The sequence below is a fragment of the Meyerozyma guilliermondii genome, genomic scaffold (genome assembly GCF_000149425.1).
Source record: "Meyerozyma guilliermondii ATCC 6260 scaffold_5 genomic scaffold, whole genome shotgun sequence".
NCBI lineage: Eukaryota > Fungi > Ascomycota > Pichiomycetes > Serinales > Debaryomycetaceae > Meyerozyma > Meyerozyma guilliermondii.
In genome coordinates, this window is record NW_001809796.1 from 27,314 (window position 1) to 55,290 (window position 27,977).

Below are 27,977 nucleotides of genomic sequence, written 5' to 3' on the forward strand. Positions count from 1 at the left end.
CCCAGCTTCATCAAGAAAAGCTGTTAGCTCTTTTAGAAAATCAAGGCGAGTTCCTGCTGTAAATAGAGTACACTGCCACTTACAAGCGATCAACTTGGGTATCGAAGATCATGAGAAAGTCTATATCACCTGTCCAGCTCACTATGAATGTTCGCTGATGTACAACCACTAAATTTTGGCTGTTTCATGTTGCCCGATGATGTATTTTCAGAAACGCATCACTACTAAAGTAGCCACTAGGCTGCGAAACGAAGCCCCATGAGCCGCACGTCACAGCTGCATATTCGCTTGTTCGTTACATCTACTGAGGTGGAAATATCAATTGCTACTTTTTTCTAAGTCAGATTGGAACAACATTGGTGTCTGTGGTGTACTTGGGATGTCCAAGGGAAATTGTGTCTGCGTCCAAATCGTACACAATATAGGCGCTTCTCATGAAAAAATCACCAAGAATGATTTCTGGATCTTTAATGTCCAGCTCACCAACATGATATCCACATCCCAAGTCATTTCCATCGTCATCGGTTATATCCTTGTAATGGAATGTGGAGAGAGGAACCTCAAAGTCAATTCCGTCGAACGAGAATTTCAAGTTGACATCCGGCAATGGTTCACCACAAGTTGTCTGATATAATTTGGAGGTTTCACTGTAATTGCCATAAGGAGAAAAGAGCTTCTTGGAAATCTCGAGAGGAAGGAATATGGTGGTGGTTCCCGAGTCCAAAAGAGCATCGTAATTGAACTCAGCTGTGACATCTCCAACGGAAAGGGTGTTCAATTTCACCGAAAGTTCGGTCTTTCTCGTGACAGGAAGCGTAACCAAATCTCCATCAATTTTGGCCAAATCCTTGCCGCCGAAAAGAACCAGTCCAGTACGTGCTTTGGCGGTATCCAAGTAGAACGAATAGGCGTTCTTGCTGATATAACCTTGGTCCTTCAACACTTGAGGAAAGTTGGGGTACTCGACCTTGGAAGCTTCGTTGGTGGTTTTGCCAATACCCAAGATTCCAACATCAGCGGTGTTTGTGGTAGTATCAGCAAACTGCAAGCCTCTTAACACATAGGGCGAGTCAGCCGATCCAAGGGTAATATCGTCGGTATAATAAGTTCCCTTGGCACCGGTTTTATCACCATATCTAATCGAAAAAGGGTAAAAGAGATTGTTGGCTGAAGAAGACGAACTTGGATCGTAAGTACCGTACCGACACGACCGGTAGGCACATCCAGCGTCTTTGTCAACGAACCACAAGTCTGAAGAGCCGGTATCAATGTCCACGCCAATTGGCTGCTTATTGGAACCAGCATAAACGTAAGTGAGGTAAAAGACGTTTTTGTTGAACAAAGTCTGAGTAATTGCACCATTTTCCCTCTTGGAAATACTAGGAGGGCCTCTGAGAACTTCGAACGCCAACTTGAGGAAACCTGGCTTGGTGGCATTGTCGGGAATAGCGGCCGACAAAACTGTCGCGACTAAAGTGGAAGCGGCAAGGAATGAAAAGTGAACCATGATGATCAAACAGTCATTAATCTGGGTTTATATACCCCAGCCACCCGACGTCGGAAGGGCTTTATCGGTGGTGAATGCCAAGATAAAATAACAGGACCAGTTGGTTGACATGCAGGGAAAAAACGTCAATCTACCCGTCTTGCCCACCGTGCATATGCAAGATGTGCTATTTGCAGCCGTACTTGGTGCCGCATAAAACACGGAGGCACATACTAGACAAGGCATACATTACTAGTCATAACTGTGAAATCAACCTGAACTGCTTCAACCTGCTCAACCTGCTCAACCAGGGAACACCGACGAAAGAACATAGTGCAACGACGACACACATCCCACCGAGAACAAAGCGGCACGGAAGCTACTAGCCCAGGTCCATTTAAGAATGTGCTCGTCAGAATTGACCTGAGCACTTTCGTTGGCCAACATCAGCTTCATTCTAGCCACTGAGGGATAAACCACCAACCAAGTCACGGGGAGCGGCGAGAACGATGCCAATGCACTGATCAAAAAATCACCAGCATACAACTGTGGACCATAAAAATATAACCACGCATACGAAGCAGTACTAACTAGAGCCGAACTTGCCATAAGCACGGCGCCACGGTCGTATAGCAAGCTGAATTGCTTAACTCTGGTGGAATCCGATACAAAGTTTTGGCGAAGAAGAGGGATCATGATGGAGACAATTGCAACATTTCCACCAACAAAAACCGATTGAGAAACGAGTCCTAAACCAAGGGCAACACTGGACATGATGAACAGAATAAAAGATGAGCGAAAGGGATCTGGGGTATGGAGGTGCGAATGCGACAAAGCTAGACGCAGGAAAAGGGAAGGCAGAGGCGAGGTTCGACCGAACCGGAGGAACCCGGGAGATAACGAGGTTTCTGCATGTCGCTTAAACGGACACGGATAAGCACGAATAAGGACGAATATGAGGTATTAATAGAATGTAGACAAAGATAAGGAAGTTCAAGCTGGATATGGGCAAATTTGCCTTATCATGATATGAGCATACTCTTGGTAAAGAAGAGACCTTAGAAATACAGCAGTAGCTCATCGATGTTTCACTCTTTTCGTATCTTTGGGCTGAGAAATTTTGCAGCAAATTCAATTTGGAATAGGTTCTGTTTCAGCAAACAAAGGTGAAAAATCAACTAAATAACCAATTGGATCCTTTAGATCACATCTGAGTCTATAACTCATTCAACACTCTTCAGCTTCACGATGAAGGAAAACACATCTTACAATAGCATTTCAAAAGCGGAATGCACTCTACGCAGCAAGAGCCAAGAAATCTAATCGTTAAATAGATCTCGGTAGTAACCGAGACACTGTGAAGCTTAACGATGCTTGGCATCGATCTAAGAAAGCTAGAAACAGCACAACAAAACCAAAAGATAAAAGAAAATTTCAAGCAAAGGACATCAAGCAATTGACTGCGAAAACTACACTTTCCTGCGAAATAACACTTTTGATTCAATAAATATTGATTGGTAAACAAGTTTTGAAGAAATGAATGGGAATTAGCTAATGTGGATGTTAAGAGCGTTTTGCTTGAGAAGGTTGATGATGACATGGTTAAGGAAATCAGTGGCTTCCAAGGCAGATTGAAGCGAGTCGAGGGTGATGATCTTGTCCTTAACAATCTTCTTGAGCAAGTCCTCAACGAAGGGGTGCATGTCTGGGTCGACAACGGCTTGGTAGACAACAGACATGGCCAAGCCAGACTTCTCCAAAGATCCCAACAATTGGTTGAGAAGTTCGTTATCTCTGGCAACAAGTTCCTCGATAGGAAGCTCTCTCTTGAAACCGAAGAAACTACCAATTCTGCCAAGGAAGCTTCCAAGAAGACCTCCGTTCTTAGAAGTGGAAGAAGACGACGAAGAAGATGGGGCACTGGTCAGCGAAGTAGAAGCGGTGGTGGTAGCGGTGGAATCGGAGCCGGAGCCGGAGCCGGAAGAGCCAGAAGTTACGGATCCAGCACCCTGAATAGCAGATCCCACTCCAGAATTAATAGCACCGGTAATTTTGCCAATTCCAGAGGTGATAGCAGTTTGTCCAGCAGACAAAGTAGCAGGAAGAATCGAGGTAGCAGCAGAACCAACGGCTTCATTAGCAGCAGCAATTGGTTGCAAAATACCTCCAAGAAGACCGGAACCGGCATCTGGCTTAACACCAAGACTGCTCATGGCCGAGCTCAACTCGGAAAGAGCACCAGGAACCTGGGCGGCAGTGGAAAGAATTGGAGCTACGGCAGAGCTCAATTGGAAAACATTCAATGTGTTTTTGGCAGGAGTGGTGGAAGTTCCACTACGCAAGTCTTGCACGATTTGATACAATCCTGGGAAAAACTTAGCATCGCTTAAAGCCTTGACCACAAGATCGACCGCAAGGTTGGACGAGTCCAATGCAGAAAGCAAGTCGTTGAGGTTGGAGATCTTCAAGAAAAATGCAATTCCATCAACCAAGAGAGGCTCGGTCACCTTGTTGGTAGCCAAGATTTTAATCACTGGAGGAACAAGTCCAGACTTGTTAAGGATGGTGAAAAGAGTGGTGAGAATGGGAATGTCATCTCTCTTTGCAAGCTCAAACTCCTCGACGTCAACAGTCTCACGCTTGAGCACTTGGTTGAAAAATTCATTTACCTCTTCGATGCTAGCCAACTCACGAGTGTTGGCATCAAGTGGTGCACTCAAGGTGAATGTCAAACAAGCGAAAAGGGCCAAGAAGAAAGCAGCAATCTTCATTGTGAAAAACTGTTTGTAATGGCTCGCTAGAATGTTTCAATGGATTTATATAATTGACAAATTATTTTTTAGGGTCTCCACCATGCAATCATCTAAACCCTATTGTTATCCCCTCACCATGCATATCGACAGAATTCCCCACGCAAAAAATGGGGAAATGACCGGGACAAATCAGAAATGTCATGGTCACCAGCTATTCAGCTTTGATCTCGCTTCGTTTCTCGATATACTAGCTCTATACTATCCAGTGTTGAGTAGGCGACCTCCGAGTTCCAACGTCCTTGCCGCATCGTGCATGGTGCATCGAGCGCGGGGCCAAAGAATTTCCTAATGCGGTAAAGTACGCACATAAACACCATCGCAAATTTCCCGCGAGGGTGCACCTTCGTTATTGACTTCTTAATGCGGGAATTTGACCGATGAAACGAGAGCCGCTGTGTAGAATGTAGACCCTCCTAAATTACATGTTGGGTTCCACAGTTTCGTTTATTTTTTCAATCAAGTTCTATGTGGCTTACAAATTCGATGCCCTTTGTCTCCTCGGGATTAACAAAGTGAACGTCTGAAGGTTCCCGCCTAGGCGTATCGAAGCTTAAAATCACCGTGGGCTCATCTCCCACACTTTCGATGCCGTGAACGACATTTTTGTAGAAAGTGACCATTTGTCCTGGATGAAGTTCACGAGGCTCTTCATCCTCAATGTAAAATTTGACTTTACCTTTAAGAAGATACAAATGCTCACTACATTGCTTGTGGTAGTGCTTGGGAAGATGACTGTAGAGACGGAACACCCTGCTACTACATTCGGGTGAATCGCTTAAATAGCAGTCCACAAGCATGGTATCTGCATTTTCTGGAAATTTTGCAACTGCTTTGTTCACGTCCAAAAAGTTAAAATTGGTCATGGTACAGGGCGTGCAACGACGTGGGGTCCTTTCTTATATCTGCGAGAATTATTTTTGTCGGTCGGTCCGTGCCGGACCGCCGAATCAGGGTCCGATGTAACCGCGTAAATTGTATGATTGCTGTTGGTGTGAGAGTTGACTTGATTTTGATTTTTGTTAGTGAAAAAAATGTAGAAAATGAAGCTTTAAGATAGAGCTTTATAGAGTTTTTGAACACCATCCTTCAGCGGTTTAGAGTCGATATTACAGAACCATACAGTAAGTGAATCGCACACTATTTTTTCCTATATATAAAACAAGATTCACCACATGGCTGAGTAGCAAACCTAATTGCGAAAATAACCATAAAACGGCCAAGTGCGAAGATAAGAATGCGAATTGACGACGGATTAGCCTTTCAATTTTAATGTTGTTGGACATTATACATTATTGATGTTGCTACGCAACCATTGGCTATTAAATGGCTCGGAAAATGAGATCACTGTGGATAAGCCTCCTTCAAGATACTTGATCATCATGACGAAAACGGCAATTTGCGACCTAATATCACATGACGAGCACGGCTCAATTGAGCTGAGCTCTTGCCGCCTGCAGTAGCTTCTGAAGAAAAGCAATCAAAGCATGAATCACCTCGAACACACAGACACCACCTCGATAAACCCAAAGTTGCAGTCTTATCTTTTTCTAGCGGCTAATTAGGTTGCAGCATCCCACTTGATCCTGCATTATGCACTCCACACTGCACGCTGCACGCTGTCAATTTCGCGCGCCATAGTCTTCTGGTGCAACTACATGGTCTCTTCTGTGGCGATTGTGGGCGGAGGTCCCAGTGGTCTTATAGCATTGGACGCGCTCGTGCGAGAGGAAAAGTTCGATGTCATCAAACTCTTTGAAAGAAGGTCAGAGGCTGGTGGATGTTGGGTATATTCCGACGAAAAACCCGAGCCACTCGGCGATATCAAACTGCTTTCAAAACGGCAATTGAAGCCAGAGCCTGTGCCTGAGGTGCTACCAGCATACGTGCCGAAATCAAGAACACAGCGGTTTATGGATACAGCAACTTATTCATATTTGGAAACGAATGTTGAAGCTGAAGCGATGGAGTTCTCAGAGGAGAAATTTCCACTGGGCGGATCAGCAGAATCGATTCAAAAGTATGGAGAGTCCACGCCGTTCAGACATCATACGGTGATCAAAAACTGGGTCCAAGACTTGTACAAGAAAAAAGGGTATCATGATCGTATTGCATTTAATACATCTGTGGAGTTGATCTTTAAAGTGGATGGAAAGCGGAAACTTGTGTTGCGTCGTTTTGGACCAGAAAACGACTATGTATGGGAAGAAACATTCGATGCTGTGGTGGTAGCAGCGGGTCATTATGACGTTCCATATGTGCCCGATATTGAAAATTTGCAGCAATTCATAGACCATCCAAGTCGGCAAGTTTTGCATTCAAAAGCGTTCAGAGGCCCACAAGACTTTGAAAATAAAAAGGTTGTGGTGGTAGGTGCATCAGTTTCTGCCATGGATGCAGTTCGTGATCTTTTACACCATGCTCAGTCGCCAATTATATCCTCAAGAAAGTCTACTAGTGGTCCTCATATCCATTTTGGTCTGGTGGCTTTCGAGCATCCGCTCGTAGAATCTAGAGGTCAGATCATAAAGTGTGAAGCAGAAACCGGCACTCTTTACTTTGAAGACGGGACGAGTGTCAGTGATGTCGATGCCATAATTTTCGGCACTGGCTTTTCATTTTCTTTCCCATTTCTTCCCGAGTTGAATCTCGCCCACAATCGAGTCCATAATCTCTACCAGCATGTATTCAAGATCGGAGATCCATCGTTGGTTTTCGTGGGAGCCATTACCCCAGGCTTGACATTTAAAGCTTACGAATGGCAGGCGGTTGCGGCTGCGAAAGTTCTTGCTGGAAGAGGGAAATTACCCACCACTGAAGAACAGCACCAATGGGAAAAAGATAGAATAGAAGCTAAAGGCGATGGTCCTGGCTTCTGTCTCATTTATCCCGAATTCGAAAAGTATTTTGAAGCACTTCGAGCTATTGCTGGTGACGAAGGTCCCGGAAGAAAGCTTCCTCGATTTGATCAAAAATGGTTTGATTCCTTTGAAAGGGGTCACCAGATGCGCCGGCATCATTGGCACACCACAAATGAGAAGTACATATCCTCACTTGAATGACTACAAAGTACAATTACTTCAATAGATTACAAACAGTAATTTTTGAAAGATCTATGGTTATTTAGTCTGAAAAAAATTGCCTATAATGCCTCCGATCTCCTTACCCTGGTTCACCATCGATGCAGTAGCTTGTGTACTTTGCTCGTACACTTCCTTGTCTATCGTGCCTGCTTCGTATTTGTATTTACATAATGCAAGCATCAAGTCTGGATGGAATTCTGGATGGCCTTGAAACGTCAAAATTCTGAGCTTTCCACCATTTGAAATTAGCCCTTGGACAGCACAGTTACTTGACAGTCCTATATTGTAGAATTCTGATCCCTTATATGGCTTTGGAATTTCAAAAACCACATCTCGGTGTGATTCTGACATTGATAAAATGGGTCCTTTCATCAATGAAAAGTGCGGGTTCAATTTGATCTCAGTGGTACCCAACTCCCATCCTTGGCCCAAATTACGACCCACCTTGGCACCCAAGTCTTTGGATAATATCTGGTGACCAAAGCATATTCCAACTATAGGAAGATTGGGTGTTTCAAATGCTACATTTATGACAAAACTGTCAAGTTTCTGGATCCATGGAACCTGGTCGTCAAACGCATCGGAACGAGACCCCGTCAAAAGTAGACCCTTGATGACATTGGACTCGAGTCCAGCCTTAATCTGTGAATATATTACTTCCAAGTCGTCATCATTATCGTTACAAATCTGGTAGCATATACCAGGATATGGACACAGTCCTCCAGCCTCCAAAAGGTCTCTGCAATTGTCCCCAAAGTCACCAAACTTGGAGGCCACACCAGGAATTGGCGTATCACATACAAGAATAGCAATGTGATCTGCTGTGACAGTCATAACGATTCTTCGTTGAAGAATTCACGACAGACTGATAAGACCATGCAGGACGCCGCCGCATTTGCGACGATGCACGCTGCAAACTGCAAACTGCAAACTGCAGTCTACAAGCCGTACTCTCGTAGCCTCAATCTTTGTACACCATTGACTTCCTCAACGTAGATCATGTCACCCAACATCAATTGTGTGATAAATTTTTGTAGAACTGCATCGGGTCTCACATTAACCCATTGTGGTTGTTCTGTGATTTGAGAATCGACGGCTGCTTGCACCAATTGCTGCACCAACTGCATACACATTGACGAGCCTTCCTTAAACTCAATGCTATCACGGTCCCATCCTTCGATCATCAATGACGTCACCACGAGCCGCTTGAGGTGTTTAGTAAGGGTTTGTTCGTGTTCAGATGCACCCACCAATTTGCGATCTAAGATGTCCAATTGGTGTTTAATATCCAAAGATGGTTCTTCCTCTGCATGCTGCAGACGCTCATTTTTTAGTTCATAATCTATTGCTTGTGTCACCTCACCATAGTCATCGAGGAGCTGGCGATAGGTTTCTGATATTTCATGGCGATCTTTTGCAAATGTCTTTAGATGCACATATGCATCTCTACTTTCGTCCACGAGTTCCTGCGTTTTCACAGACGCAGTGGCCATGCCGAGAACATCTCCCTTTTCAGGAATATACGACAATTTAGACGCAGCATGATGTAGGGCGATGGTATCGATCTTGGGATCCACGTTCGTTTGTTGAACGCGGCGTTGTAGAAGAGCTTCTGCAGTCTCTGCCTGAGCAAGAAACGCCTCCATCTTTTCAATGTCCTTTTTTAGACGCCGCTCGTACACTTCATCGGCAGTGGGTTCCATAGTATGCGCGTTCTGTGCATAAATTGACATGCGCATAAAAATGCTGCGTTGAAATTTCGATTTCGCACTCATCGGTCAAACCATGTCCCAGATCCCCCAAGCTGCGTTGGAGAACCTCGACGACGGATCCCGGAAGGAGATTCTCAAGTTTCTCGAGTCCGAGAACTCAAAGTCCAAAGTGCAAATGTCCATCCACAACTTTACCAATATGTGCTTCAAAAAGTGCAACGAAAATCGGCCAATTGCCTCCGGTTCGCTCGACTACAGCGAAGAACAATGCTTGACCAACTGCTTGAACCGGTATTTGGACACCAACATCAAAAGTAGTGCAATCTTTGCAGGGCGCAGCCAAATAGTGTATATAGGTGCTATGTAAATGCTACATTAAAGTTGGTTGAAATTGCAGAAATGGCCATTTGTAGTTGTTCATCTTGATCATCAGATTGCTTAAGCCTGCGGTAGCCTTCTTGAATGACTTTCCGTAGATTTTCATCATCGAATCGTTTGAGAGCAACAGCCCATGCGCCCAACATATCGAGTTTGTATGAAGTGACAAGCTTTAAATATTCATTTCCGTAACTTTCTGCAGTGGAAATCATGAATAACTGGACCTTGACAGCTTCTGTAACCATGAAAGTTCCCATTTCATGCTCGGTGGCTCCTGGGTTGACTATGACTTGGTTGAGCGTATAGTTGACTCTGGAGAGCGATGCAACAAATCTATGCTCAAGGGTACCAAGGCATTTTTTTAGCTTTTGTAAGAGCAATATCGGGAGCTTATATTGTGAGTTTTGAATCTCGGGCTCATTGATTTTGGAGAGAATTGCTCGCAATATTCCTGATAGCATGTCCAACATTTTATGAACGTTTTTTCCTTCAAGTTTGAACATCACCACATAAGCGATATCTAGCAAGGGGAGACTTTGATCCAAGGGCGTCATTCCAGGAAGATAACTAAGGCAAACTTTGGTGGAATCTGAAAACAAGTCTCGAAGTCCAGTACGGTCCAAGAGACTAGTGGCTTGCGGAAACAGCAAAAAGTGGTCAAGAAGACGACATCCTTGAATCTTTATGACGGCAGAAGGATCGTCCAATACCTTGAGAATAAAAGAAGTGACAAGAGACCACCGGGAGGAGTACCAAGTTCCCTTATGCTGACAAGAAATGCAAAAATAAATCATCGAATAAGTAGTTTCTGGAATGGAGAGCTCCTGTTCCGATTGAGTAAACCCTAATCTGGGCTTTAAACCACCCAAAGTTCGTTTGGCTGCGTATCCAGCAGAAGTGGTTTTCTGAGAGGATGGTAATGTCTGCATTCTTGGAACAACTTTTTCTTCAACAAAATCATCTATATTTTTTCCAGAACAGCTTGAATCAACGATCTCCATCACCAAGGCTGCTCCCTCACTCGAACACCACGAAAGATATGGATTAGCATGCTGAGAGATTGCTTCTATGGTATCTAGGTCAAAGTAAACTGGAGTGGTTTCAAGGTGGGATTTAAGTTCCGAAAGGGTAGCTTGATAAGATTGAGGCGACTGTGGTGAATCCACCGATAATCGATCGACAAAGTGATGTATTCGTAACATTAGACGTTTTAATGTATGTGGGTATGAAATATGCACAGTGGCTGCACTGCAGCTGTCAAGTGTGTCAAAATGTACAGAAAGATAGTTTTAACGTGCAGCTATTACGCACCCTGCTGCAGAATTTACTGCAGAAAACTTTGGGTCGCGCAGTCAATCTTGCAACATGAGGTTATCCCCTCGCATCTTTTACGCAGCTCGCAAACATCCAATTCCGTCAATTCGAGTGTCTGATGAGGTCCGACAAGCCCTTAGTGATTCCATGCCTGTGGTATCTTTGGAGCTGACTATTATTACCCATGGACTTCCCTTTCCCCAGAACGTCGATATGGCTCGACGAGTCGAGTCTGAGATTCGAAAAAATGGCGGCGTGCCCGCAACTTGTGCGTTTCTCAATGGCATACCTTACGTTGGATTGGGAGACGATCAAATGCAAATTCTAGCCGAAGCAGAAAATCCAATAAAAGTGTCTCGTAGAGACGTTGGACATACTATGGCGGGCCGTCATACTGGCGGAACTACAATTGCACTGACAATGATTCTTTCTCATGCAGCAGGAATTCAGGTTTTTGCAACAGGAGGGCTTGGAGGTGTCCATAAGGAAGGAAATATCACCATGGACGTTTCAGCCGATCTCACGGAACTTGGCCGTACTCCGGTCACGGTGGTGTGTGCTGGGCCCAAATCGATTTTAGACATTGGTATGACGATGGAGTACTTGGAGACTCAAGGAGTGTTTGTTTCCACATATAATGATGACGGTAGAAAACGGGTGCAAATTCCTGGATTTTATACTCGAGAATCGGGAATTTCATCACCATATTCTTTTACTGATTTTGAAGAAATTGCGGCAACGATAAATTACCAGAACAATGTCATGGGTCTCAGCTCAGGAAACGTCATTTGTGTTCCTCCTCCAAAAGATGTAGCTATGTCTTCTGAGTGGATCAATGAAATCATAGAAAGAGCCAATGAGACTGCGAAAATCCAAGGTGTTCGTGGTAAGGAATTGACCCCATTTTTGTTGAGCTCCATAGCCAAAGCCACCGATAACAAGTCTGTCACTTGCAACGTTGACTTCGTGATAAATAATGCCGGGAAGGCGACAATTTTGGCACGGCATTTGTTGGTAAGTAGAAAGCAGTTTTAACTGAGATTTGAGTTTCAAGACTAACCCAGAATCAGGTGAAACTGTCTAATGAGGACGATTTTGCACCTTCAAGTTCAAGATCAGGTTCATTTAGAAGTTCAAGTTCGACTATCAGTTCAAGTTCAGATTCAACTTCAGGTTCAAGTTCAGATTCAGATTCAGATTCAAGTTCAGGTTCAAATTCAGCTTCGTCTTCATTATCCTCGCCCTCGGCTTCGCCTTCGGGCTCGGGCTCGGTAGTGGATACCCTAGTTGTCGGTTCGTTGGCACTCGACACAATTTCCGTTCTCAAATCAACCACAAAATTAAAAGACTCAAATATCGGTTCAACTCGATGGTCTGTGGGAGGAGTGGGTCACAACGTTGCATTGGCATGCCACTACGCTGGAGGATCGGTAAGACTTGTTTCTGCTGTAGGAAACGATTTTGCTGGAAATTCTCTTGTGGAAAGAATGGCCGTGGAAAATTCTCTTTGTAAGCTTGATGCTTCCACAGCTCTGTACACCTCTCTTCACGACCACAAGGGAGATTTAATTGTTGCCAGCGCCGATATGAACATCATAGAGGCCGATTGGACCAAACATATAATGTTGCAAATTGACCAGGCTCAACCAAAAGTGGTGATAATGGATTGCAATTTAGCTGAAAATTGTATTTCGCAAGTTATGGCTCATATTGACACTTGCAGCGATGCCAAGGTGGTTATTGAGCCCACATCTATAGCCAAGGCATCGAGATTAGGGTCTTTACACTCCAGTTGCTTAAGAGTTTTTCCCCAAAATATCATCAAAATGGTGACTCCTACAGCCAGTGAACTCGGCCAAATTTACGATTCTTTTGCAAGAAAGGAACTTTTTGACGACTACGACGACTGGTTTCCTGTTCTTGACTCTTTGGGCATCACATCTTCTTTTCGGGAAAAGTTAGCTAGCAACAAGACTCTTGCTCCATTCTTATCGCTGGGTATTCTCCAACAAGCATTCAGTCTTCTTCCTTACTTGGAAAGAATCTTGATCAAACTAGGGCCCCAGGGAGTTTTGGAAGTTGCTATATCCTCAGATGTGAGTGCTTACAAGTCAATTCCAACCACTTCACAGTATAGTCCTCATTGCATAGTCACATCCGATGGACATAAAATTGGCGAAAACCATATGGGAGTGGTAATCCAGTACTTTCCAATTCCTACAGAAAATGAAAATATCACCATAAAAAACGTAACTGGTGCTGGCGATACATTTTTGGGAGTTTTAATGGCAGCGGAACCAACTTGGTTGCAACCAGAATTGACCTCTGTTGAACAAGAATGGGATAAATGGCACCAAATATATATAGCCCAGCTTGCCAGCGGACTCACGTTGCAGACCGACAGCTCTGTCAGCACAGAGATTGAAAAATGGAAAAAATAGTTTTGATAAAAGAGTCTTTTCGCAGCAATTCGCAGCTCCCAGTTCGCAGCTCGCAGCTTTCAGCCTGTAGGACTGCATACCCTATCCATTTCTCATCGCAACTCAACCCCACAAATCATGTTTCGCCAATTCGCCTCGGTTCTTAGAACTTCTTTCAGGGGCCAAAAGCTTGTTCTGGTTCTCAATTCCACCTCCAGAAACCACTATAGACCATTATTTGCAACAGGAGTGGCATTTGGGCTTTTCAGTGCCGCCACAACATCGGCGATATTTCTCGATGCTCCCTCCAATTTTCCACCAGAAACTTCTGTGACCGTAGACTCCTCCATATCGCCTTTCCCCACATCGCTCTCGCCAGAAGTGAACCCCAATCTCTCGCAAAAGTACGCGTTGTTGGGATATGGAGTGAGATATGTCACATTTTTGAGCTTCAAAGTTTACGGCATTGGCGTCTATATTGCCAATTCAGACATCGCCAAGGCCCGTAGAATTGTCAGTGAGGCCCTCAGGAGCGACCCTGGCTCGTTGGCTGACCCTGAAGAGTCGGCAAAAGTTATAGCAAAATTGCTCGATGAAAAAGTGCTGTTTGCGGTCCGAATTTGTCCGGTAAGAAATACCGACTACAGCCATCTTAAGGACGGATTGATCAAGTCTACGTTGGCGCATTCCTTGAGTAAAACTAACAGAGACGTGGTGGGCGCAGGACTTGACGAATTGAGACAAGTTTTTCAGGGAAGAAAAGGGTCGGTTCCCAAAAACCATCTCTTGTATTTAGAGGTTTTGAAAGACGGATCTCTTCTGGTGTCGTATGAAGACCCGAAGAAGGCGGTCGTGACCCCCATGGGTGTGGTTAAGGAACCCATGGTGGGACAGATCTTGATGCTACAATATCTCAGCGGCCGCAAACCATTGTCTGAAGAATTGCGTCGCAGCTGTGGTGAAAAATTGGCTGTGTTATAAAAGGGTATGGTATATTATATTGTTCCGAAGTGTAGTTAGGGTTTTACATGATAATGGACTCATGCTCAACGTTGGCGGAGATGGACTTGTGGGGTAACACCTTGGCACCGTTGACGTAGATTTCGTTTTTGATCTCGACATCGTCTCCCATCACGGTGATACCGTCGGTTCTAGCCCACTTACCGATACGCGAGTTCCAACCCACAATAGTGGACTTGACCCAAGCGTGGTCCTTAACCTCGGAGTTGGCTAACAACACCGATCTTTGGATTCTGGCTCCCTCACCAACAACCACATTTGGTCCGATGGTGACATTAGGTCCAATCAACGCCGAAGGGTGGATCTTGGCCGATGGGTCGATCAAGACGTTTCCGCCATGCACAAACTTTTCATTAGAGAGTTTTTCTGGCGACTTCTTGGCCAACGAGGTAAGGTACAACACTGTACCGGAAAGAAAGTCCTTGGGTTGACCAACGTCCATCCAGAAACCTTCCAAGTCGAACGAGTACAATTGTTTTTGTTCCACCAAAATGGGGAAGGTTTCCTTTTCGATGGAGGTGGGTTTCATCTCGATCATATCGATGACCGAAGGGTTCAAGATGTACAAACCCGCGTTGATTCTGTTACCAACAAACTCCACTGGCTTTTCCACGAAACGATCGATCAAGTTGGGGGTGTCTCTGTCGTGGACAATCACACCGTACTTACTTGGTTCGTCCACCTTGGTGGCCACAATAGTACCAGCAGCACCGTGAGCCTTGTGGAAATCAGCCAACTCCTTGAATGGGTATTCACAGATCACGTCCGAGTTCAACACGAAAAATGGTGAGTTGTCTTTTTTCAACACTTTTTCAGCCAACTTCAAAGGACCAGCAGTACCCAAAGGTTCCTCTTCCACCGAGAAAGTGATGGACACACCATATTCCTCCTCGTACTTCTTGAGGGTAGACACCATCACCTCGGGTCTGTAGTTGACAGCCAACACAATATCGGTGACACCAGCAGCCGCCAAAGCCTCGATTTGGTGAAGAATCATGGGTCTGTTTCCAAATTCCACCAAAGGCTTTGGCAATGTCAAGGTCAATGGTCTCAATCTGGTACCGTAACCTCCTACTAAAATAAGTCCTTTCATAGTGTTTTAAAGTTTTGATGAAAAACCGCCTAAAATCTATTAAGCGCAGAGACCTGGCGACACGGCGCGGTTTATATATGGTGAGATACGTGGCGGAAAAAAACATCGTGTTCGGTAGCGGCACGAAGGTGGAAAGAAAGAGAAAAGAAAAAGAAAAGGAAAGAAAAAAGGAAAAAAAGAGCAGAAGAGCAGAAGAGGAATGGAGTGTATGAGATGACATTTTGAGCTAACCGTTGTTGACTCGTTTAGATTGTTTAGTAGTCTTGTCTTGATACTAGGATTTGCACCACAGTCGCGCTGGCGCAGGTACTGCAGATTCGGTGCAGGCCCAGCATTGTCCAGCACGCAGCCCACGCACGCGGCAGGTGCAGGAGATCGGAGCTGGCGCTGGTTTCGGAGCGGCTGCGATAAACGCGAAAGTGAGTGGCTAAGCTGAAAAGGGTGATGGAGGAAATGAGTAAATGAGTAATTGAGTATAGACAGGGTACACGACATACATTGTATATGATACAGTACTGAAGGAAAGACTAGAATCAGCGTAGAAAGAGTGATTTAAGGTGGAATGAAAGTAGATTGAAAAGTGAAAAGTTTCTAATTCTGCTCGTAATGTGAATGATTAGAATCTCTATTAAATGGTCTGTCCATAATGTGTGAAATTGACCAGATTAGTGTTCATGGTTTGGAATAAACCATGAACCATATTTCAATCTGAGAGTGTATCTAATGCTCGATGGAAATGACAGTGTGGGTATCAATGAATTGATGCAATTGCTCCTTTTCTGCTGAACAAGGATTCTTTTCAAATATAATGACTGATTTTGTTATTCGTCTGTTCAAATTTTTGTTCGAATTTTTCTGCTAGTTTTTTGTTCGGTTTTTTAATTCCTCCGTTTCTTGACCATCATCGCCGCAACTAGCCCCAAGCTCAACACCATACTAATGGTGGTAATGCCAAAATACCTCTGCAAACACCCTTTTTGCGGACAGTGGCCGTCTGCTTCATGACCATAAAGAAGCAGAAATATCACCAGACCAATTGCTGGTCCCACCATAAAACTGCCCCAGATGGTGCCTAGCATATCTATACCCCAAATTGACGCTATTATAGTGGGATACACCGTAAAAAGCCCACCATATCCGGCTCCACTGACACCAGTAGCCACTTTCAAGTTGGCTAAATTGACGAGAAATTGTCCAATTCCAGCAACGATAATGGTGAGAGGAAGAACCACCAAAGCTCCTCCCGCAGACTCGTCGTTGCCGGGATGAAGCCAGTCACACAATCCGCCAGCAACGAGCCTGGAGACTGTAGAACAGGCTGCGAGAATGCTCACCATGGTGGTAAGGTTTTGGTTTTTCGAGATATTTTCCACGATCGAACCAAGATTATTTTGGAAACTTTCTAGGGGCCCAATACTAAGCACAAACGAAACCAAAAGAAGCCAAGCCCGCGGATCAGCCAAGAAGCTGGCAAAGCGACGACGCTGGTTCTGTGATAACGTGGACCGAACTGGACGCAAACTCTCATCGTCGGTGCATTCTTCTGGGTCATGATGGGCATGAAGCAACGGTTCATGGTCCGAAAAGATCACATCGCTCTCCATCAGCTCGAGCAGTGCTGCTAGGAAATTTACGATTCCCATGGCCAAGTAAAATGTGCCGAAAAAGCAGAATACTCGATAAAGATCGAGGTGGGTTTGCGGACGAAAATAGCCCATTTGGAGTACCTGCGACCCTATCAAAGACAGCAAGCCGTAGCAGGTGACCGGGAGCGAGATCGCAAGCCCCTTGTGGTTGGGGAATATTTTGGCACAGGTGAGAAGCGACAGAAAGTAGAGCGACGAAGTGGCCAAACCAATGAGAAGAAACGTCAATGAAAGTGACGCCACGCTTATTCTTTGTGAAGATCTGGCACTGGATTGCACCAAATAAGCGTTGTAGTAATAACTGGGAACAAAACAACAAATCAGGATCAACGATAAAAGCGGAGGTCCATGAGTGTCAGCGAGGTACCCTAAAATAGGAAGACACAAGTACATGCCGACGGCCGAAACCGATGCTATGGAGTTTATCTCGAGGTAAGAAAGACCTAACGAGTGCAACGAATACGAAAAAAGCAGAAATAGTAGGATTGAACCGGCCGAAAGACAGCATAAAAGTGAAGCGATGAAAGAACCAACTTTCAACCGTCGATGCGAAACATGGTAACTGAGGTAGTGGCGGATGCGGTGAGCAGTTCTGGAGATGAGTTTAGCCATGGGGAGCTCGGAACAGAATTTGTGGCGAATATGGGGAGAAAATGGAAGCGTGGATGTGGGCCGAAATGGGATGTACTGCTGAGACTGTGGAGATTCGAGAGATGGTGCACGGGTGCAGAGGAAGAGGAAGATGAAGGTATAAAGAGAGAAAGAGAGAGGTATGAAAAAAGGTGGATAGACTTCAGAGAAAGACCAGAAAGACCAATTGGTGGATCTAAAGGAGGAGCATACAAAAAACTATTATGATCGAAATGAGAAGTGAAGAGAGCTTCAGAGCCTATCGCTCTTTCAGTCCTTTTACACTTAGCCTCTTTTTCTCATGATTTCATTATATACATCTAGTTCTTCATGTACGACAAGAATCTCTCAATCTCCTTCTCGGATCCCAACCAGATTCCACTCTTATCGTGGATTCCTTTAGGTTCAATTTCCAAAATTCTTTCACCACGGTCGTTCACAGCAGATCCACCAGCCTGCTCCATTAACATGGCCATAGGGAAACATTCGTACAACACTCTCAATTTTCCATTTTTCAGCTTTGAGTCGGCTGGGTATGCAAAGATACCTCCGTAAAGCAATGTTCTGTGAATATCAGCCACCATACTTCCAATGTAACGAGCACTATAAGGCTTACCATTTTCCTGTGGTTTTTTCAAATCCTCCAAGTACTTCTTGACGTACTCGGGCCAGTAGTAAGAGTTACCCTCATTGACGGAGTAGATGGCACGAGACTTGGGGATGGTCAAATTAGGCAGAGTCAAAATGAACTCTCCCAATTGGGTATCCAAAGTAAAGCCATTGACTCCATTTCCGGTGGTCAACATCAAATGAGCAGATGCACCATACATGGTGTAGCCAGCAGCAACCATCTCGGTTCCTGGACGCAACACATCCTTGATGGAACCTTGAGAATCGTCTTTCAACCGGTAAACTCCGAAAATTGTTCCTACGGAAACACCAGCGTCAATATTGGATGAACCATCAATGGGGTCAGTACACACCGCGTAACGGCCTCCACCTTCAAAAACAATCAAATCTTCTTGTTCTTCACTGACCAACACCTTGACGTTGTTAGAACTCTTCATTGCATTGATGAAAATTTCATCACCAATCACATCCAATTTCTTTTGCACATCACCAGTAGAATTAGCACTGCCGCTGATACCTATAAGATTAACCAATTCGGCTCGACGGATGTTATGGGCAATAAATTTAAAAGCAAATTGTAACGAATTCAACAAAAGCGACAATTCTCCGGTAGCCTTTGGAGCTCTAGATTGTTGCTCTTGAAGGATGAATCTTGTCAAGGTGATGATGTCGGTGTCGACATGCATCTGTTCTGAAACTGTATTAACCATGGTGAAAAATGACATGGAAGTGGCGTGTACTGCTATTTATAATACCCCAGAGTTCCCCGGCGGTTGCTGCCACTAGCGCCGGGCGAGCCTCGCGCGGGGGTGCAGGACGGGCCAGTCCTTTTACCCGAGGTGGCCAACGGCCAATCGGCCAAAAGAGGCCATACACCAAAAATAAGGTAAAAATACGGCCAAAAAATAATGTGACTTGAATCTACTGCACTACTTGCGCCGCTGCTGCTGGTACACCAGTCGGTTCAATTCAAACAAAATGTCCACCTGCAGCCGGTCGTGACGTATAACGTTGCGCGCCCCGTTCTTTTCCTTTATGCTTGCTCTGCGGTCGACTTTTGTTTTCCATTGTGACGTTGATTCGAGGGGAGTGTAGATGACGGAGTCGGTGGAGAACCGGGTGTAGACTCCGCGGAGGTAGTTGTCGATTTCTGCAGCGTTGAACGGAGAAGCAGTGTTCGCAGTGTTCGCAGTAGACGCTGCCTCTGCGTCTGCATCACCTGCATGCTTATCACGTCTTTCAGCTGCACCCTTGGCAGTTCCGGTTCTGCTACCAGCTGTTGCTGCGCCAGTTGTCACTGCTGTCGCTGCAGCGACCGGCCTCGGTTCCCCAAGCTTCGCTGCCCAGTTATCCATGCCTCTCCAAGTCGCATCGGTCCCTCATCGGTCGCGGTTACCCGCACGTCGCCCACTACACCACTTTCCCGACGCGCCAACCAAAGGACAGCGCGGCCTCCACTTTTCACACTTGATTAGGTTCACCTTAGTTTATTTGGGTTTACAATTTCGATCCGTACTGGTAATCCGTTGGTTTCTGTTCTTCAAGTTGTCTTTCTAAGTTGTCTTTTTAATTTCTTTTAGTTGTGTTCGTCATGGGTTTCCGTTTACTAGATGTGGTAAAACCTTTCACGCCATTTGTTCCGGAAGTCATTGCCCCTGAAAGAAAGGTAGTGTTCCAGCAACGGCTCATGTGGACCGGAATCACCTTGTTGATTTTCTTGGTGATGTCGGAAATTCCGCTTTATGGAATTGTGTCTTCAAATGACTCCGATCCATTGTACTGGTTGAGAATGATGTTGGCATCCAATAGAGGTACTTTGATGGAATTAGGTATTTCGCCCATCGTTTCCGCTGGTATGGTGTTCCAGCTCTTACAAGGAACCAAATTGATTCACGTAGATATGTCCAATAAGGATGATCGTGAACAGTTTCAAACCGCACAAAAACTTTTTGCCATTCTTCTTGCCGTGGGTCAGGCTACCGTGTACGTGTTGACGGGAATGTACGGACCTCCTAAACTGTTGGGCGTAGGTGTTTGTTTGTTGCTTGTTTTGCAATTGGTGTTTGCTGGTGTGGTGGTGATTCTTTTGGATGAATTGCTCCAAAAAGGTTACGGTTTGGGATCGGGTATTTCCCTTTTTACCGCCACCAACGTTTGTGAACAGGTGTTCTGGAAAGCTTTCGCCCCTACCACTTCTAATACCGGAAAAGGTACCGAATTTGAAGGAGCCGTGGTGGCTCTTTTCCACTTGTTGGGTTCTCGCCGTGACAAAAAGCGTGCTCTTATCGAGGCATTTTACCGTCCAAACTTGCCAAATATGTTCCAGTTGTTGGCCACCGTCGGCATGTTCTTCTTGGTGGTTTATTTGCAAGGTTTCCGTATCGAATTGCCCGTCAAATCCACCCGCCAAAGAGGTCCTTACGGTCTGTACCCTATCCGGTTGTTCTACACCTCCAACATCCCCATTATGTTACAAAGTGCCCTCTCGTCCAACATCTTCATAATCTCACAAATGTTGTTCATGCGCTGGCCCGATAATCTCTTTGTCAAAACCTTGGGTTCATGGGACGCTCGTCAAGGCTCTTCTCAACTCTTTGCCGTTTCCGGTCTCGCCTACTACATGCAACCACCTCTCTCGTTCACAGAGGCATTGTTGGATCCAGTCAAGACTGTGGTGTACATTCTGTTCGTGTTGGGATCGTGTGCCATGTTTTCCACCACCTGGATTGAAATTTCCGGAAATTCTCCTCGTGACGTAGCCAAGCAGTTTAAGGAACAAGGCTTGGTTATTGCCGGTCACAGAGACACCTCGGCGTACCGCGAGTTGAAAAAAATCATCCCCACTGCCGCTGCATTTGGTGGAGCCACAATTGGCGCGTTGTCGGTGGTAAGTGACTTGATGGGAACCTTGGGTTCTGGAACCTCGATCTTGTTGTCGGTGACCACCATCTACGGGTACTACGAGTTGGCTATGAAGGAAGGAGGCTTCGGCAAGTCGGTTGTGTCGGGGTTCTCCGACGGTATCTAGGCATATATAGAAAGATTCAACTGCAAATGAAAAATATTCTCTGTTATGTACCTGCATATGCACCGCGGCTCACCGCACCTCCGCGGAGCTGCCGCCGCGCGAGGCCGCACCGCATCGGTCTTGGCGCCCCTCACTTACGTGCCTTTTTTCGTTCTCTACCCTCGGAAGTCGCGACATCCACCCACCACTGCTTTTGTGTAATGTCACCACCTCCTTTGCGATGCTAAACTTATTCAACCTACAGGAGCTTTGTGGTATGGCCAAAATAGCGCCCTTGGTCAGGCGAATGTTCAACCCTAAGCATGTCAAATTCATCCTTATAGTCGTGGCTATCATAAATGCTCTTTATCTTGCATCTTTGTACCTCGGAAAGGGACCGACTTTGCCTCGATGGAGTTCTTCAATTTTACGTTCCGGGAAGATTTCTGGTGGTCAGTCGTCTCTGTCGCAGCAGGCGATGCCAATCACGTCTACTGTGGAAAACGGGGGCGAAAATGACCAACTGACGAACGGGGAGAAGCAAAATAATGACAAATCGACGACATCGCCGATGACGAAAAAACTTTATGATATTCCTAAAAAACCGTATGACGAGTTGACGGACGCAGAAAAGATTCTTGATCTTTTAAACCAGGTCACGCTTGATAAACAAAAGTATTGGCTAGCCCATACCGAACTTACACATAATGAGCTCCAGATCAGAGTGCACGATTTTCTTCCTCAAAACTGGGTGGATCGGCCCACGGTGTTCTATGACCCGCGGTTCACGTTGGCGGTTTATGTGAGCGAGATCAAAAACCAGTATCTCCGCAAAAACCCCGAGAACAAAAAGTTCAAAATCCACGAAATCGTGGTGCCTTTTGCATGGTCCGACTGGGTCGATCTCACAATGCTCAATGAGGAGCTCGTCAAGCCGGAATCCAGCCGTAAGAACTGTGAGTATATGAAAGCCGTGCATCATATTCCAGCCAAGGATCCAAACTACTGTGTCAATAATGCCGATTTGACCGAACAAGATCTCGAAGAAATGGCGCTTCCTTCGACCAAATTTGTGCCTGGATTTGTCGTGAAAAAGTCACCCACAAACAAGGCTTCCAACGAAATCCGTATGTGGGAAGGAAAGTCGCATCTTTTGACGTATGCCAAGAACCCATTGGCCATGATAATTTTGAGTAAAGACGGTGTTTATGAGGCAAAGATAGACACCAAGAAACGCATTGTCGACTCTGATCTTTTTGAAAACTATTTGCGGGACAACGAGATCACCTATGATGACCCCGATACAAGCATTATTATGGACCCAGTGAAGGAATTTCTCGACTTGTCGAACAAAGTTTTACCCAATCCTCTCGACCCAGAAGACGACGAATACGGCATGGTGGCTAAAATCAAAGAAACAAACCCGGACGTTTCCAGGGAATTGTATCTTCCTGACACCGCTTTCGACTACCGCCAGGACAAGATAGACAAGCAGATTGCTGAATACCAGGAACGGATCGACAAACTTCATGATCTCACGAGAGACGAGCTTGCATTCGACCAGCATTCCATCAATCTTCTCCGACTCACCAGAAACGAAAAGTTATACTTTGACGGGCTCAAGTATGCCAATCAGTTTCCCATCGAAAAAGAACAGACGTATTTCCGTATGGCTCGGCTTATTTTCGATGTGCCTGAGAACGACAAGGATGCCGGGTGGCATTACGAGTGGAGGTTTTTCAATGGTGCGTTGAGATACTTGAAAAAAGGGTGGAATCAAGACGAGCTTTTGATTCGTGAAAAGGTATTATTGGACAGAATTTTGAGAAACTGGTTCCGATTTGCAAATGAAAAAGGAATCATTTCCTGGATCGCCCATGGGCCTCTTCTTTCATGGTACTGGGATGGACTTTTGTTCCCGTTTGACGAAGATATCGATATTCAAATGCCAGCCGAAGAATTGGCGCGGTTCTCCAAGCTTTATAATCAGACATTAGTGATTGAAGAAATCACCGAAGGATTCGGAAAATACTTTATTGACTGTTCCACATTTATCCATCATAGAGGAAAGTCGTACAAGGAAAACCACATCGATGCTCGATTCATAGACATTGACACAGGCTCTTATATCGACATCACTGGATTAGGAGTTAGTGACGAGCCAGCACCCGAAAAGTATAGCGAAATGATTGCGGAATCGGAACGAGCTGGTGAAGTTAAAAAGGTTTACAATTGTCGCAATCTTCACTTTTCACTGTACAACGAGTTGCTGCCATTACGATTCACCATGATGGGAGGAGTTCCTCTTTACATTCCAAACCGCATTGAGGAGATTCTTCGAGATGAATACTCACAAGGAATGACATCTTATACCTACGAAGGGTTCTTTTTCGTTGATGCGATCAATTTATGGATTCATTATCTGAAGCTCGAATTTTTGTTCCCCGACCACAAATACTACAAGGAAGATGGCGCATTGGATACCGAGGTATTCTCGCTGCTAGTACGTTCTATGGGCGATGCCCATGTACTCAAGCTTTTACAAAAAGACGAAGATATTCTACTTGAATATTACCTTACGAAAGACGTTACAGAATTACACCGAAAGGAACTCACGTATCTTTTTGACATGCCGCACGGAGAAAAGACGTTGATGGGAGACGTTGGACATCAACGGGCAGAGGACGAAGTCAGTAATAATGTTGAATACCATCGACTCACGTCACAATTTAAGTTTCAAAAACCGTTTAGACGACCATTATTCAACTACGAGCACATCGACAAGCCAGCACATCACCGGGACTAATGTAATATAGATAGTAATTGTATAAGACCAGTTATAGAGACCCACTGACTGAATTCTGATTAATTTCTGATTGAATTTCTGACTATTTCTGATTGAATACTACTGAATTTACTGTGAATTTTCCCAATTGGGCATCTCCTCGTCGTACATGCACGGCGAGTCTATTGTTCCACCTTCCCAATCAATCTTATCGTATTATGTACCTGCGGCTTCAGCCCGGTCACGATCCATGCGGCATAATGCAGGGTCGGAATGAGATAATTCCGATGCTCAGCGCCACAGTACCGACCTCACACCTCAGTACCTCAATACATAGTCAGCGTCAAGATAACGCCCCTCAATGCCCCTCTCGCCCCGCCCCTCGATCTGCGATGGCGCCCGCAACCGCCCGCAACCGCTCGCCAATCGCAACCGTCATGCATCTCGGTGAAAAACCTACTCCGCGCCCTCGGAACTCGTCGAATATCATCACTTTTCGGGGGTGCCGCATACGACACATGTGCAGTCGCGTGTGACCGGAAGTCGCACTGCCTGCTATCTCACCCCTCGAAAAAAAAAAAGAAAATCCACTTGTCACACGACGCAAAATATTCACGAAAACATCATCAAAACTAAAAAGCAAAATTCAGGCCCCGCGTTCGAAATCACTTCACCATGCTCTCCACACGTGTAGTGAAGGTCATTCTAGGTGTTGCGATCGTGCTTAATCTTGCCTACTTTACTCATATATATTCTAATGAAGAGGCAAAGCTTCGACAGCTAGCATTGAAACACGCTACTTTTCAAAATTACCAAGCTGATGACCAGGTAGAAATCCCCAAAAACAAACCTTACAGCGAGTATACACCCGAGCAAAAGGTGGCGGAACTTCTTCATAAAGTGGAACAGGACAAAGATACTTATTGGTTGGCGCAGACGGAGGTGACGGAACCCGATTTGGTCATCCAACCAAAGGATTTTTTGCCTGGTGAAGAAGATAGAAAAACCTGGGTGAACCGACCAGAGATGTTCTACGATCCGAGGTTCACATTAGCATTGTATCTTGACGAAATCAAGCACCAATTGGTGACGAAAAATCCCAAGAATGAAAAGGCAAAAGATGTGGAAATTACAGTTCCTTTTGCTTGGTCGGACTGGATGGACCTCACCATGCTCAACGAGGAGTTGGCAAAGCCCCAGGAAGAACGGGTGGACTGTGGATGGCTCCAATCCAAAATCAACAAGGCCACAAAATACCCCAGATTTTGTAGCAATCATCGAGATATCACCGATGCCGATGCCCAAAAACTCGGATTACCGTCCAAGGACTTTCTTCCTGGGTTTGTTGTACACGGCTCTCCCATGAACAAAGCTCCTCATAAACAGGTGATGATGCAAGGAAAAGCGTTCATGTTGGCGTCACAGGAAAACCCCATGTCCATCATTTTCTTGACTAAAGACGGAACCTACGAGGCTCAGGTTCTGGAGAAAAAACGAATAGTCCACACTGACATGTTCGAGCGATACTTGGACCGCAAAAACATCAACGCCAATCATCTTGATGACATCGGAAATAGTTTGGTGATAAACTGTCAGGAGGAATACCGCCAGCTTCTCACCACGGTTCCGCCTCGTCCGCTCGATTTAGGTGATGATATCTACCGCATGAACAGCATAGCGAGAAACAAGGACGTCAATGCTTCGAGGGAAATTTTCCTTGAACCTGAAGCCTTCAATTATCGTGAAGATAAAGTAAACCAACAGATCAAGCAGTACGAAACAAGACTCAACAAAATGGAGCTTGCCATGACATCGGAGCTTCATTATGATCCAGCAGTTCTTGCTGAAAACCGCTTAACCCGCCATGAACGCAACCATTATGATGGGTTGAAAATGGCCAGTATTACGCCGGTTGACAACGAGCCCACCTACTACAAATTGGCAACTTTGTTGAAAGACCAAGATAACAAAGATCCCGGCTGGCATAACGAATGGCGTTTTTTCAACGGTGCTTTACGTTATGTTCGCGAAGGCTACACTACGCAAGATTTGGAGATCAGAGAGCAAATTATATTGGATCGTTTGATACGAAACTGGTTTCGTTTCGCGGAAGAAAAGGGCATTATCTCATGGATCGCTCACGGACCTCTTCTCTCGTGGTACTGGGACGGGCTCATGTTTCCATTTGACATTGACGTGGATATTCAAATGCCTTCATCGGAATTGAACCGCTTACTGAAAAATTATAATATGACTTTAGTAGTGGAAGACATTAGTGAGGGTTATGGTCGTTATCTTATCGACTGTTCTACCTTTATCCACCATCGTGACAGGCCTCAGAAAGACAATCATATTGATGCTCGGTTCATCGATATCGATACCGGAACCTACATCGACATCACTGGAGTTGGCAGAAACAACGAGCAACCTCCTCCCGAGTACGAAACATACATTCGCAACAAAAACTCCAAGGGAGAAGAGGTGGAACTTTACATGGATCGTCGTAAACACTGGTTGAGTTTCGAGCAAATTTCACCATTACGATACTCGATGTTGGGAGGAGTTCCCGTATATGTTCCCAACGATATCATGTCGATGTTAAACTACGAATACAGCAAGGGTACCACGGCCTACCATTTCAATGGCTACTACTTTGTGCCACAGGTGAGATTATGGGTACTCGAAAATCATCTTACACCACTCTTTGATGAGAATCTTTACAAAGACGGCGACAAAGTCAATCCAGATAAATTGGTGGAATTGGTCACCCAGATGACCATAGAAGATAAGGTTCGGCTTCTCGAGCTGAACCAGGACGTTTTGATGGAGTACTACCTCACACACAAGTACACCATGTATCATGACATGGAGAAAAAATTCATGTTGGACCATTCATTACAGCATCTGATTTTAGAGTTGAAAGACAACAAAAACTACCATCGACTCACATCCAAATTCAACATGGGCAAGCCCTTGCGCAAGTGCTTGTATGATTTTGAATTTATCGAGCGGTTGAAGCATAAGGAGCAATAGCATAGAATATAGGTTGCACCAGTGGAGAGTGTAGTATCTTTTGTATGGGTGCAGTGGGTGTGCGCTCCCATGAAATTCATCTCATTTATCAACGCGACTCTCATTTTATTCGAATGTTACGACAGAGTATCGTTTTTGGACGTAGAACGTTGGTCACGTCAACCAGGCGTACGGCATACACCGCAGTCAGAAAATCACCGCCTCCAGCAACTCCTGTGGTAGAAACCGTTCGCAAAGAAACCGAGCCAAATTCCACAGAAAAACCAATTTCCTTCAATGACAACCCAATGATCACCAGTATTTCTAGTAACGCGAATCCACATGAGAATGCCATCGACTGGTCAGGCTCGTTTCATGGATTGGGAGCTGCGGCTTTTCCGAAGGAAACTATCGACATTCTTCTCGCCCCCATTTCCAAAGAAGATATCGAAATCAAGCCAGATGGACTTCTTTATCTTCCTGAAATAAAGTATAGACGAATTCTCAACCGGGCGTTTGGTCCAGGAGGCTGGGGGCTTGCGCCGAGAACAGAATCACACATTACACCCAAACAAATATCTCGTGAATACGCCCTTATTTGCAACGGAAGACTTGTCAGTGTGGCCCGCGGCGAGCAGGATTACTACGGAGGCGAGGAAAAGATCACCACTGCGTTGGAGGGATGCAAAAGTAACGCCTTGATGAGATGTTGTAAGGATTTGGGAATTGCCAGTGAATTGTGGGATCCCAGTTTTATTCGTAAATGGAAGAAGGATTACTGTGACGAGGTGTTTGCGGAACATGTGACCACCAAGAAGAAGAAGAAGCTCTGGAAGCTCAAGCTGAACAAGACGCTCGACTATCCATACAAGATTGTGTAGGAAGCGAGAATAGAAAGTGTAAAGAAGTGTAAATAGAACTGAACAGAACTGAACAGAAAAAGTGACAGAC

The 27,977-nt window shown here is 45.2% G+C and overlaps 20 protein-coding genes across 20 annotated transcripts; 9 read left to right on the top strand and 11 right to left on the bottom strand. All coding sequences in view use genetic code 12, as the record gives it.

Moving 5' to 3' along the window:
• Nucleotides 1-340: 340 nt before the first annotated feature.
• PGUG_03959 (pepsin-like aspartic protease) lies at nucleotides 341-1,507 on the bottom strand (the record flags this gene model as incomplete). Its single annotated transcript, XM_001483180.1, has 1 exon — nucleotides 341-1,507. The coding sequence occupies one exon, from the start codon at nucleotides 1,505-1,507 to the stop codon at nucleotides 341-343; it is 1,167 nt and encodes a 388-aa protein (XP_001483230.2).
• Nucleotides 1,508-1,789: 282 nt separating this feature from the next.
• On the bottom strand, nucleotides 1,790-2,260 carry PGUG_03960 (uncharacterized protein; the record flags this gene model as incomplete). The annotated part of the gene is made up of 1 exon (XM_001483181.1): nucleotides 1,790-2,260. The coding sequence occupies one exon, from the start codon at nucleotides 2,258-2,260 to the stop codon at nucleotides 1,790-1,792; it is 471 nt and encodes a 156-aa protein (XP_001483231.2).
• Nucleotides 2,261-3,033: 773 nt separating this feature from the next.
• On the bottom strand, nucleotides 3,034-4,257 carry PGUG_03961 (uncharacterized protein; the record flags this gene model as incomplete). Its single annotated transcript, XM_001483182.1, has 1 exon — nucleotides 3,034-4,257. The coding sequence occupies one exon, from the start codon at nucleotides 4,255-4,257 to the stop codon at nucleotides 3,034-3,036; it is 1,224 nt and encodes a 407-aa protein (XP_001483232.2).
• A 1,697-nt stretch (nucleotides 4,258-5,954) lies between these two features.
• On the top strand, nucleotides 5,955-7,358 carry SSP96 (Ssp96p; the record flags this gene model as incomplete). Its single annotated transcript, XM_001483183.1, has 1 exon — nucleotides 5,955-7,358. The coding sequence occupies one exon, from the start codon at nucleotides 5,955-5,957 to the stop codon at nucleotides 7,356-7,358; it is 1,404 nt and encodes a 467-aa protein (XP_001483233.2).
• Nucleotides 7,359-7,415: 57 nt separating this feature from the next.
• PGUG_03963 (putative amidotransferase) lies at nucleotides 7,416-8,213 on the bottom strand (the record flags this gene model as incomplete). Its single annotated transcript, XM_001483184.1, has 1 exon — nucleotides 7,416-8,213. One exon carries the CDS (start codon nucleotides 8,211-8,213, stop codon nucleotides 7,416-7,418), a length of 798 nt encoding a protein of 265 aa, XP_001483234.2.
• A 104-nt stretch (nucleotides 8,214-8,317) lies between these two features.
• On the bottom strand, nucleotides 8,318-9,154 carry PGUG_03964 (uncharacterized protein; the record flags this gene model as incomplete). Its single annotated transcript, XM_001483185.1, has 1 exon — nucleotides 8,318-9,154. One exon carries the CDS (start codon nucleotides 9,152-9,154, stop codon nucleotides 8,318-8,320), a length of 837 nt encoding a protein of 278 aa, XP_001483235.2.
• A 10-nt stretch (nucleotides 9,155-9,164) lies between these two features.
• TIM8 (protein transporter) lies at nucleotides 9,165-9,458 on the top strand (the record flags this gene model as incomplete). The annotated part of the gene is made up of 1 exon (XM_001483186.1): nucleotides 9,165-9,458. The coding sequence occupies one exon, from the start codon at nucleotides 9,165-9,167 to the stop codon at nucleotides 9,456-9,458; it is 294 nt and encodes a 97-aa protein (XP_001483236.1).
• PGUG_03966 (uncharacterized protein) lies at nucleotides 9,451-10,671 on the bottom strand (the record flags this gene model as incomplete). Its single annotated transcript, XM_001483187.1, has 1 exon — nucleotides 9,451-10,671. One exon carries the CDS (start codon nucleotides 10,669-10,671, stop codon nucleotides 9,451-9,453), a length of 1,221 nt encoding a protein of 406 aa, XP_001483237.2.
• A 163-nt stretch (nucleotides 10,672-10,834) lies between these two features.
• On the top strand, nucleotides 10,835-11,818 carry PGUG_03967 (uncharacterized protein; the record flags this gene model as incomplete). The annotated part of the gene is made up of 1 exon (XM_001483188.1): nucleotides 10,835-11,818. One exon carries the CDS (start codon nucleotides 10,835-10,837, stop codon nucleotides 11,816-11,818), a length of 984 nt encoding a protein of 327 aa, XP_001483238.2.
• A 452-nt stretch (nucleotides 11,819-12,270) lies between these two features.
• Nucleotides 12,271-13,224, top strand: PGUG_03968 (uncharacterized protein; the record flags this gene model as incomplete). Its single annotated transcript, XM_001483189.1, has 1 exon — nucleotides 12,271-13,224. The coding sequence occupies one exon, from the start codon at nucleotides 12,271-12,273 to the stop codon at nucleotides 13,222-13,224; it is 954 nt and encodes a 317-aa protein (XP_001483239.2).
• Nucleotides 13,225-13,341: 117 nt separating this feature from the next.
• On the top strand, nucleotides 13,342-14,184 carry PGUG_03969 (uncharacterized protein; the record flags this gene model as incomplete). Its single annotated transcript, XM_001483190.1, has 1 exon — nucleotides 13,342-14,184. The coding sequence occupies one exon, from the start codon at nucleotides 13,342-13,344 to the stop codon at nucleotides 14,182-14,184; it is 843 nt and encodes a 280-aa protein (XP_001483240.2).
• Nucleotides 14,185-14,227: 43 nt separating this feature from the next.
• Nucleotides 14,228-15,316, bottom strand: SRB1 (mannose-1-phosphate guanylyltransferase; the record flags this gene model as incomplete). Its single annotated transcript, XM_001483191.1, has 1 exon — nucleotides 14,228-15,316. One exon carries the CDS (start codon nucleotides 15,314-15,316, stop codon nucleotides 14,228-14,230), a length of 1,089 nt encoding a protein of 362 aa, XP_001483241.1.
• A 39-nt stretch (nucleotides 15,317-15,355) lies between these two features.
• On the bottom strand, nucleotides 15,356-15,811 carry PGUG_03971 (uncharacterized protein; the record flags this gene model as incomplete). Its single annotated transcript, XM_001483192.1, has 1 exon — nucleotides 15,356-15,811. One exon carries the CDS (start codon nucleotides 15,809-15,811, stop codon nucleotides 15,356-15,358), a length of 456 nt encoding a protein of 151 aa, XP_001483242.2.
• Nucleotides 15,812-16,194: 383 nt separating this feature from the next.
• Nucleotides 16,195-17,574, bottom strand: PGUG_03972 (uncharacterized protein; the record flags this gene model as incomplete). Its single annotated transcript, XM_001483193.1, has 1 exon — nucleotides 16,195-17,574. The coding sequence occupies one exon, from the start codon at nucleotides 17,572-17,574 to the stop codon at nucleotides 16,195-16,197; it is 1,380 nt and encodes a 459-aa protein (XP_001483243.2).
• Nucleotides 17,575-17,912: 338 nt separating this feature from the next.
• FBP1 (fructose 1,6-bisphosphate 1-phosphatase) lies at nucleotides 17,913-18,947 on the bottom strand (the record flags this gene model as incomplete). Its single annotated transcript, XM_001483194.1, has 1 exon — nucleotides 17,913-18,947. The coding sequence occupies one exon, from the start codon at nucleotides 18,945-18,947 to the stop codon at nucleotides 17,913-17,915; it is 1,035 nt and encodes a 344-aa protein (XP_001483244.2).
• A 204-nt stretch (nucleotides 18,948-19,151) lies between these two features.
• PGUG_03974 (uncharacterized protein) lies at nucleotides 19,152-19,577 on the bottom strand (the record flags this gene model as incomplete). The annotated part of the gene is made up of 1 exon (XM_001483195.1): nucleotides 19,152-19,577. The coding sequence occupies one exon, from the start codon at nucleotides 19,575-19,577 to the stop codon at nucleotides 19,152-19,154; it is 426 nt and encodes a 141-aa protein (XP_001483245.2).
• A 236-nt stretch (nucleotides 19,578-19,813) lies between these two features.
• SEC61 (translocon subunit) lies at nucleotides 19,814-21,250 on the top strand (the record flags this gene model as incomplete). Its single annotated transcript, XM_001483196.1, has 1 exon — nucleotides 19,814-21,250. One exon carries the CDS (start codon nucleotides 19,814-19,816, stop codon nucleotides 21,248-21,250), a length of 1,437 nt encoding a protein of 478 aa, XP_001483246.2.
• A 220-nt stretch (nucleotides 21,251-21,470) lies between these two features.
• On the top strand, nucleotides 21,471-24,035 carry PGUG_03976 (uncharacterized protein; the record flags this gene model as incomplete). Its single annotated transcript, XM_001483197.1, has 1 exon — nucleotides 21,471-24,035. One exon carries the CDS (start codon nucleotides 21,471-21,473, stop codon nucleotides 24,033-24,035), a length of 2,565 nt encoding a protein of 854 aa, XP_001483247.2.
• A 654-nt stretch (nucleotides 24,036-24,689) lies between these two features.
• PGUG_03977 (uncharacterized protein) lies at nucleotides 24,690-27,047 on the top strand (the record flags this gene model as incomplete). Its single annotated transcript, XM_001483198.1, has 1 exon — nucleotides 24,690-27,047. One exon carries the CDS (start codon nucleotides 24,690-24,692, stop codon nucleotides 27,045-27,047), a length of 2,358 nt encoding a protein of 785 aa, XP_001483248.2.
• Nucleotides 27,048-27,091: 44 nt separating this feature from the next.
• On the top strand, nucleotides 27,092-27,907 carry MGM101 (Mgm101p; the record flags this gene model as incomplete). The annotated part of the gene is made up of 1 exon (XM_001483199.1): nucleotides 27,092-27,907. The coding sequence occupies one exon, from the start codon at nucleotides 27,092-27,094 to the stop codon at nucleotides 27,905-27,907; it is 816 nt and encodes a 271-aa protein (XP_001483249.2).
• Between the last annotated feature and the right edge of the window lie 70 nt (nucleotides 27,908-27,977).